Source organism: Musa acuminata, chromosome BXJ1-4, assembly GCF_036884655.1.
Source record: "Musa acuminata AAA Group cultivar baxijiao chromosome BXJ1-4, Cavendish_Baxijiao_AAA, whole genome shotgun sequence".
NCBI lineage: Eukaryota > Viridiplantae > Streptophyta > Magnoliopsida > Zingiberales > Musaceae > Musa > Musa acuminata.
Genome location: NC_088330.1, coordinates 44,200,522 through 44,211,139, shown reverse-complemented (window position 1 = coordinate 44,211,139; position 10,618 = coordinate 44,200,522). Strand labels below are relative to the sequence as shown.

Below are 10,618 nucleotides of genomic sequence, written 5' to 3'. Positions count from 1 at the left end.
AATTTTCTTATGCCAATCGCTATCATATATTGGATCTAACGTTTTTTTAATGCAAATAATGTACCGATGGTATGTTGATGACGAAATTGTTTTAATGCATTCAAGATTGTGACGAAATTTTCTTATGCCAATGGCTATCATATATTTGGATCTAACGTTTTTTTAATGCAAATAATGTACCCATGGTATCTTGATGACGAAATTGTTTTAATGTGGATCTGACGTTTTTTTAATGTATATAATGTACTAGTGACGGTATGTTGATGACGAAATTGTTTTAATGTATTCAAGATTGTAATGAAATTTTCTTATGCTAATCACTTTTCTAAAGTTTTTTTTAATGTATATAACGTACTAGTGACGATCTGTTGATGACTACTTCCACGTTCGATTCGGAGACGTGCCCAACTTGTATACAATTCGGACATGTTGGGGACAGAGATGACTTTTCCTTGTCCTCCTTATCCCTGCTGAGATCACACACTGAATCATCCAGGAGAGTTCCTACCGGCTACTTCGCTGGCACGGTACCAAGCAGAGTCATGGATCAGTCAACCTACGCCTTTCGTTTTTTACCACCGCTGCGCCATTCATTGTGGATCCAAACAGTGGAGGCCATCCTCCTCGTTCTTCTCCACTCCGACCTGCTCTCTCAGTCGCTTAAATCTTATCCCATATCGAACCTGACCTTTGGCACTGCAGCAATGAGCCCGCCTCCTCAAGTGCTCGTCTTGCCTTTCCCAGCCCAAGGCCATGTCGTCTCCTTCATGTCGCTGTCGCGCGGCTTGGTCGAGCAGGGCTTCAGGATCACGTTCGTCAACACCGAGTTCAACCACGGCCGAATCGCAGCTGCCATGTCCGACAAGGGTTGTGACGCTGCCGGACAAGGAGGAATACGCATGGTCGCCATACCAGATGGATTGGCTCCCGGCGACGACCGCAACGATCTCGGGAAGCTTGTGGACGGCTACTTGAGGGTCATGCCCGGGTGCCTCGAGGAGCTCATAACAAGCATCAACGAGTCCGGTGGAGGAGAAGGAGACGGGATCGGATGGATGATCGCCGATGAGAACATGGCGTGGGCTTTGGAGGTGGCCAAGAAGATGGGGATCAGAGCAGCCTGTTACTGGACCGCATCTGCAGCCATGCTCGCGACGATGATGAGCATTCCCAAGATGATCCGAGAGGGCATCCTTGGTGCCGATGGTACACATCTTCTTCTTCTTGGCTGTTAGTTTGGACGAAGACCATGATCTGAGTCTCTTGCAGGGCTCCCAAGGAGGCATGGCAAGTACCAGCTGAGCCCTGGCATGCCATCCGTCAGCACGACTCAGTTCGCCTGGAACTGTGCTGGTGATGCCCAAGGCCAAAAGATCATCTTCCAGCTAGTCGTCAACAGCAACCGCCTGCTCGAGCTTGCTGAATTCATCATCTGTAACACAGTCCACGAGATGGAGTCACCCGTCTTCGCCCTCTTCCCCAATATCCTGCCCGTGGGACCTCTGATTTCGCGCCAAAGACTCGATCACAAGCCCATGGGGCATTTCTGGCCCGAGGACACGACCTGCGTGAAGTGGCTCGACGAGCAGCCTGCCAACTCCGTCATCTACGTCGCCTTCGGGACCTTCACGGTGTTCGACTACCGCCAGCTCCAAGAGCTCGCGCTCGGGCTCGAGCTCTCTCGCCGGCCGTTCCTGTGGGTCGTGAGACCGGAACTGGCAAGCGAGGCGAGCGTTGCTTGGTTAGATAGCTTCCGGGAACGAACCGCCGGCCGAGGGAAGATGGTGAGCTGGTCGCCGCAGCAGCAGATACTGGCTCACCCTTCCATCGCCTGCTTCCTGTCTCACTGTGGTTGGAACTCCACCATGGAAGGAGTGTGGAACGGGGTTCCATTCCTCTGCTGGCCATACTTCACCGACCAGTTCCTCAACCAGGTCTACATCTGTGATGTTTGGAAGATTGGATTGAGCCTGAACGCTGATGACAAAGGGACAGAAATCTCACGGGAGCAGATCCGAGTGAAGCTGGAAGAGTTGCTCGGCGACGAGGGGATCAAGGCGAGGGCGATGATGTGGAAAGACATAGCTCGCAAGAGTGTGGGTGAAGGAGGGTCTTCCTACACCAACTTGAAGCGCATCGTGGAAGAGATGAACGGTCAAAGGGTGTAAAGTCCGTCTGTCTTTGATAATTAATATATTGTAAGATTCTAAGTTGGAATTATTGTCTCTATTATTTACTCTTTCTAACAATATATATATATATATATATATATATATATATATATATATATATATATATATATATATATATATATATATATATATCCACCAACGAGAGGCTCATTTCTTCATAAGGTTGAGCCTAACTCTCTATCTATTGACAACCCATATTGGGAATCCCAAAAAATATAATTTTATTATTTATAACCCATCGATTACCGATCTTATCATTTTATTTTTCACATCCCTTTTTTTAACATATCTTTGGTCGCTCGCGATTAGAAAGAGACAATGCGATTATTTATGTTCTTTTTCAAAAAAGATATTTTAGGACTATTAAAAAAATTAAAATAAATATATTAAATATAAAAATGAAGATCACCAATAGAAATCACATTTTGCTATGTAAAAAACATTCATAAGATATTTTTTTACATAAGTGTAATGTAAAAAATAAATTAATAATCAAATGAGACGATCTAAAGATGAGGTGATAAAAAATAATTTTTTTTATGTTTGTTATATCGATTTAATATTTATGGAGTTTAAGACGTCGAGTTACATATCCAAGAGAGAATATTTTAGATATTTCTATAATAATCCATAATATTTTTTTTTGGGTCAGTGTAAATCAATCCAAAAAATGTCATAATATGGATCTATCTGCTGTGAGGAACCTACAAAATCTTGAGCCAAATGACCCTACAAAATTATGTAATCATGAAATCAATAAAGAAGTCATGAAATCATGAAGCCAAAAGGACCCTACAAAATTATGTAATCATGAAATCATGAAGTCAACAAAGAAGTCATGAAATCATGAAGCCGAAAGGACCTGTCAACAAAGAAGTAGGCCGGTTTCGAGACTTTATAGGTGTACAGAGATGAATGAATTCTTGGAGAGGCACTCCTCTCAAAGATGAATAATCCTTTCTTTTTAGATATCATACGATTGTATATGTTTATATAAGACTATATCATTATCTACCTAACTAGATGGGCCTAAGTGACCCACATCATCACCTAAGGGGGCTCTCATCGCCGACTAAGCATTATGATGTGTTGAATCTTGATTGGTTAATTATGATTTACATATGAGATATACAAAAGTATTGATGCATGCCGATTGTTAGATATAAGCGATGTGAGGTGCATGAGACATATGAATGTATCAAAGCTTGTTGGTTTGAACCATGTGTGTCGATGGTGTCAAACGTAGGACGCAAGCGTTGACATTAAGAGTGTTGACTTGAACAGTTGAATGCATGACATATGTGATAATAAGAGATATGTGAGCATATCGAGTCTTGTCGAATGCATGACATCAAATGCTTAGATATAACGACCACTTTAATGATGTGGTGGATGAGGATGTCATGATCTTTGTTGAAGATGGTAGACTTAGGGATGACATTCTCGACTAGATAAATGGTATAGAAAGACGTCCGAAGTGAACTTGGAGAGATGCAACATACTAGTGGACGAAGCCGCGTGCGATGATTGTGTTAGGAAATCACATGCGTAGCGAAAGGAAAAAAAAAAAAACATAATTTTTTTTATAGAAAAGAATGTTTCATCATCGAGCGAAGATTAGTACGTAAAAACTCATAAAACTGAAAAATCACATATATTAAGGGATATGTGTTACATAAGGAGATCGTATATCCCTAAAATCCTATAGATTCGTAGGAAAGGATAAAAAAAGTCAACTATCATCCTCTCTAGTGGTGATCCACGTGATAATGAGGAACCCATTTTGATATACAAATAGGGAAATGGATTATTCCGCTTTAACATGTTTTTTCTAACAAGTGATATCAGAGCAGTAGATTATTTGGTGCTAGTTTTTTTCTTGTGTGATTGAAATGGAGTAATCAAATAGTATGATTAAATTAAATTTATCAAATTATTTTACTTGGAGACGTATGATGGAAGATTTATTTTATTACAAAGATTTGTATAAGCCTATCAAGATTAAAGTTAAACCTTCTACTATGAATGATTAAGAATGAGAAATTCAACATAGAAAAACAATTGCCTATATTAGAAGATGGATGAATATAAATTTGCATGAGCATATTTCTGATGAAACAAGAGTTGATGTTGTTAAGCAAAGTTTAGAAAATCTCTTTGCGAAAAAGACAGTAGGAAATAGAATTTCTCTCCCAAGGCTTGTAAATTTAAAGTATAAAGATGATGATAATATTGTTGAGCATATAAACCTATTTTAGATTCTTGCAAATAAGCTGGTTGTATGAAAATGAATATAGATGATGAGATGCAAGGATTATGAAAGTTAGGAAATGTTTGTGGTAACAATTTATAACTCCATGAAGACTCTAAATATAGATATGGTTAAAGATAGTTTGTTAAATGAAGATGCTAGAAAGAAAGAACAGGGTGATTTGACAATCTTTCAAACCTACTCTGATATTCTAGCACCGTAGAAGTCGGCGAATTTTGACTAGCTGTCCATCAACATTCTTATATTCTGATGGATCGAAGCGAACAAGAAGCCCTTTTTTGAACTACTCCCACGAATGAACTCTGTGGAAAATTTCATACCGATCGTACCATTGGATTCCATCGAGCTAGATTGAGACAACTTCTACCTTAGATTCTTCTAGGGTTCTATGAAAACGGAAAACATTTTTCCACTCTAGAGATCTAACTGGTTGGATCCCCATCTTTCCATCTCGAAAATTCTACCTTTATGTATGAGTAGTTTGTGTCATAATCTTTGGGCCCTTTTCTTGTATTTTTAGATCTTTACAACGTAGAACTTGAGCCCTCAATTTGTTGAAATTTGCTAAGCCTCTCCAATAGGCTCTTTTTGAAATCATTAAGTATTTCTTGTAGTCGATTCTCAATTCTAATTTCTAACGCTCTCATTTGTGCTTTCACTGAGTTATCGATAGCCATTACATACGATTGTAAGTCGGTAATCCCCGATTCTTATTTCTGATGTCTAGTCAAGGGCATCCACACTATAGCTGTCAAGTTGCCGAGGATGTCTAGTCAAGGGCATCCGCATCCGCCCTATGTTTCAGTCGCTGCATGCGATGAGAGCGTCGGGGGCCGGAAGGCGACGACTGAAACTGTTATGACTCACGGGAGCGATTGCTAAATAGTCAAGCTACGATGATGGCATCCGACGATTGTGGCAGCGGAGGCAGAGCAAGGGAGAGGCAGCGTTGAAGTGGCTGGGGTTAAGGTTGCAGTGGAGAATAGGAATCGATGGTGGCACTATAGGAACAAGGGCAATCGATGATTTGCCCTGTTTGTTTCTGTCACCAGAGCAAGGGGGAGGTTGCGAGGGCCATAGCTGGGCGGCGAGCAGCGTCATCACTGGCTAGGCAGTAGCAGCGACGGTGGCGGTAACCAACGTTCGCACCAGCAAGGGGAACCACGACTGTGGTGCGGTTGGAAACATGGGCAGCAAGGTGAGTTGCTTGTGCTTGCTCTGTTTCGGTTACAAAAGATGCAGAGCAAGGGGAAGCGATGGCTGGGAGGTGAGCGACGGTCATCGCACGATGGCTGGCAGTGGTGGTGGGTCAGTTGGGGGGCGATGGCACTCGAGGGGAAGAGGAGTGCTGGAGGAGGCGCGGCTGTGATTGACGAGGGGCTGCGGGGCAACAGAGGAAGCTCTATTTCTATAATCATTGCAAGGAGGGGCTGCGGCAACCGGCGGCTACGACTGCGACCCAACGGGGGGGTGCGCAGTACGATGGCGGACTAGGTCAACGTCGCCGACGGTAGAAGCGGCGATGGGATGGTCTGCTGTCTGGGATCGAAGAGGGGCTGCGGAAACAGAGGAAGCTCTGTTTCTGCAACCGCTGCAAGGAAGGGCTGTGACAATTGGAGGCTGCGACTGTGACCCAAGGGGGGTGGGGGGTGGGTGGGTTGGTTGTGTAGGGTGTGGCACGATGGTGGACTAGGGCAGTGTTGCCGATGGTATAAGCGACGATGGGGTGATCCGCTGGTTGGGAAACGACGTCGGCAGTCCTCGCTCGAGCGAGATGGGGAAGCGAGGAGGAGAGGTCGTTGGCCGGATGGGGGCAGCGGCGGCGACGGTGGCTGCTAGCTGGGCAATAGCGACGGCAGTGGTGGTCCCTCGACCGAGAAGTAGTGGCGGCGGGTGGGCTGGCCGGAAGCAGGGGTCCGACAGGCGAAGCAGGGGTGGCTGCAGCTTCTTCTTCTTTTCTTTTTTTTTTATCCGAACATGAAGATAACTACAACAAGGGGGCAGCGGTAGTGGTGGCGGCTACTGGCTAGGCAGCGACGACGGTGTTTAAGGGGCAAAGATGGTCGCTGACAAGACTCGGAGGTTCTTCTTGGTTGAGAAAGATTGACGTTCGTGGCTACCGGCTTCACCCTTCCTCACATAATTTTTTTTTTCCTTTTTTATAGCTACGGCAACACTATAGCGAGAACGCCAAGGATCATTACTCTGATACTAAATGTTAAGACCCTAAAATCTTATTATAAAATACTCTGATACTAAATGATAAGACCCTAAGGTCTTATCGTAAAAAAAGAAAGAGCTCTCATACCAAATGTTAAGGCTCTAAAGTCTTATCGTAAAATGCTATGATATGAAATGATAAGACCCTAAGATCTTATCGTAAAAGAAGGAAGAACTCTGATACCAAATGTTAAGACCATAAAGTTTTATCGTTAAAGAAAGAAGAGCTCTGATACCAAATGTTAAGACCATAAAATCTTATCGTAAAATGCTCTGATACCAATTGATAAGACCCTAATATCTTATCGTGGAAGAAAGAGAGAAAGAGAAATTATAATGATCACTTCGAGGGGATCGACCTTCTTGATCGCTTCAAGGGGATCGACCTCCTAAGGTTTGTTCACATACTGAAATAATATTTTATTGATTAATTGATTGATTTAAAGAAAAGATTACAGAGTTCCACCTAGAGTCCTTGTAATTCTCCACTTCACATTTGTAGCGTCAATGGCAGGGAATGCATGCTTGAGGCAAGGCATTGGATTGAAGATGGTGGTTTCCAAAAGATGTATGGAGGCCGTAAGAGGAACGGAATCAGGCCACCACATTTCTGTAAGAACGGCGGAGCGATTGCTCCTCGTTCACATACTACAACAATTGCAGAGGATGAATATCACTGAAATCGACCCCAAAGGGTGAGCGTTGCATGCGATTATAGAGTTCATATTGGTGTTTTTTTGATCGGTTAAACATCCCTTTTTGTTGTTATTCTAAACCTTTTTTTTTTTTAATATATATATATACATATAGTTTTAGTGCAAGAATTTATATTGCTCGATGAAGAGACAATACTTGTTGACTTGTGCTATTTAGGACCAATTTGCACCTTTTCATGGTTAATGTCTCCTTTGGGAGATATGCAGACCTAAATAGTTCCATGAAACTTGGAACTATTGTTGCCTCGTTGTATGATCCATGAATGAGCCATGATAAACCTTGGTTGAGGTTGATGTTTCAGGATAGCCATTCGGTTGTAGAGGGTAATGTCTTTGGTATTCATTCCATCTTGCTGTCTTTGTTTCAGGAGAAAGTTTATGCAACTAATCATGTGTGTTTTTGCACCTTCCTTCCAGTGGTAGGGACGATAACTTCTCGGGGGCAGCGCGATCTTGATCCATCTGTTGCTGGACGCGTTTAGGCGGTATATTTAGTCAGTGAAGGGTAAATTTGATCCATCTGTTGTGGATCCTTTCTGTTCTAGGGTTTCTGGCAATGGGGTTGTGTAACATTCGATAGAATGTGAAAGACATGAGAGGCTTCTTGCATTCAAGTATCTCTTTCTTTGGGTTCGAGATAAATGTGGGTTTCACCATGAAAAGTCCTGTGTCTATTGGCAACTTATGATGTGTATCAGGATTACTATAATTCTACTTGTCTCACTGTTTGTGCTACTGTGTGCATATCGACTTCTCGCCGGATGCCCAAGGATACGAGGGTGATCCATGTGTCGCTCTCTCGTCGTGTACAGACAGGCGCACTGCTCTAGTGGGACCCGCGTGGGCTCCGGTGACTGTTTCCAATAACATACTGGCACGTCACGAACGGACGAATTGGGTCAAACATGGGCTCCATGGGTTGGCCAACTGTATAGACACGGACGAATTGGGTCGAAGTTGGGCCCCGTGCGCTGGCCGAACGTAGAGAGAGAAACACGAAATGGGTCCAAGATGGGCCCACACGCTAGCCAACTGCATAGAGACACGTCGTGGGACAGCAGAAGCTTCTTTCGACGGGTTCGCTCAAAAGCTGCGGAAGAGAGCGTTTCGGAAGCCCCGAGGTTCCCGAATACTATAAAGAAACGGAGGGTGCAAAAGGTCGCGATGAGATGGATCAGCGTTTAACATTCGTTTCTTTTATCGTTTTGATAGTAAGATCTTCCTTCTCCCCCACCGTATGGATTATTTCGCGCATTTATCCCCCCATTTTGATTCTGAAATCTTATTTCAGTGTTCTAAAGATTCTAGGTTTGAGAAAAAAAAAAAAAAGTTCGATGGTAGTGGGAAGACTATGGTAACTAAAAGACCCCATCTTTTTCTTTTTTTCTTTTGATTCTTTTTTATTTTTGAGTCATTATATGTTTGGAGTGCTTCAACATTGGTAATTTTGTGATTGTGAAGGCTGGATGTAGCTGCTGGTCATACAGCGACTCTGGATGTAGATCATGTCAGGGACTTGGTTCTAAACTAAACAAGATTTTTGACAAAATGCTGATTTCCTTAGGGTCAATCTTCTAAGCTTCATTAAGCGCGACCGCGCATTACATGGTGTTTGATTTTTTCTTCTTATCATCAGAAGAAAAATAAACCTTAATATGCAGAAGAGAAACTTTACGAAAATGTTGATAATGACAAAAAGATATCTTTCATGGACTAAATTACCAAAATGTAGAACTTTGCAAACACTAAATTTAAGGATACCTGTGATATTCGTTTTACAAAATACACATAACTCGCTTGTTCTGCAGCACTGTGCTTGTGCGATGCTTGAAGTGGGGATTCAGGCCATCGACGGTCACAAACCATTTCCATTCCATTGTAAAATATAATTGGATCATGTAGAAGTGAAACACAACGACCTTTATGATTCAGATTGTGACATATGTACGATTTACCAAAATATCGTATTGATGGACTTCAGATTTGGGCCATATATAGTATACAATATAATGGATTTATGGACTGTGTCATTGCCTCTAATTATATTTCGCATCCATGTCCATTTGTTTCTATCTTCATTACCAATCCTTGCAATGGTGCATAATGAGTTACACTATCATGAGTTTTGATATTTTGTGTGAGTTGATACTAATTTCAGGATGACAGCTACTTTTCTTTTGTGTGTGCAATAAAAAACGATCATTCCTCATGTATTTATGAGGTATTAATCATAGATGAGGACGTGGCAAGCGCTTGATAGATCCTGTGCAGCCTACGCTAGAAGGAAGATGGGAGAAGCTTCTAAGCTGAGGGTGGGTTGTACAACCTGATCTCAGTTTCAAGATCTTCAATGATCTAATCAAACCACCTGCCACTATGAATATGCTTATATTATGCTCATTCCAAGAAACAGACTAATCTTGAAAGCTGGAACATTAAGTCCTATTTTGTTAAAGTGAATTTTACAAGTTAGATTCCGAATGCAACCATGTGGAATTTATACAGAATTTTGAAATGAACTTCTGTTCTTTCTGTACTTTATACAGTGGTCATAGCTGCAGATTAACCACTGTTTATCTTAACCTGCAGATGAGTTGAATTATCTGCGGACACTCTAACTTGCAAGTCTTCCTCGATCCCGTTTGATGAGAGTTAAGGTTCTGTTCAGATAGATACTTAGAAAAAAGATTGCTTTTTTTCTTTCAAAGAAAATTGTTATGGAAGTTAGATAATGGATCATGGTCACGTTTCTGGATGACTACATCACAGCAATGTTTAAGTGAGAGCTTATTTGAATCACTTAATTTTATGACCACTCTTTTTCTGCAGGTGGGTGTGATCAGTGAAAACTTTGAACTATAACTCAAATATCCAATTACTTTTCTCCAGCAAGTTGGTGGTGGTGCATTTCTTGCATTTCAAGCAAAGGAAGAAGTTCAACAGCCAGTCATCTAGTAAGCTCCCACTTGTGGCCTTTTCAATCAGATCGGGCAGACGATGGTTGAATGAAATGTCTAGGATGATATATAGAGTAGAAATCAATATCACTGAAGGAAAGAAAAGAAATTATCAGAAGCTTCATGCATCTCATGCAATTGTGTTAAAGAGGCCTTTATGATAAAAAATTGCATTAGAAGCATGGTCTCAGAGTTGATCTAGGTTGTTTATGAAATATGCAAGATGGTTTATAGATTAGGAAGGACGTGGGTTAAGCATGA

At 42.0% G+C, this 10,618-nt stretch overlaps 1 protein-coding gene across 1 annotated transcript; it reads left to right on the top strand.

Moving 5' to 3' along the window:
- Positions 1 to 371: 371 nt before the first annotated feature.
- On the top strand, positions 372 to 2,217 carry LOC135671925 (UDP-glycosyltransferase 83A1-like). The gene is made up of 2 exons (XM_065180330.1): positions 372 to 1,206; positions 1,270 to 2,217. Exons 1-2 carry the CDS (start codon positions 372 to 374, stop codon positions 2,166 to 2,168), a joined length of 1,734 nt encoding a protein of 577 aa, XP_065036402.1. The 3' UTR covers positions 2,169 to 2,217.
- Positions 2,218 to 10,618: the final 8,401 nt, after the last annotated feature.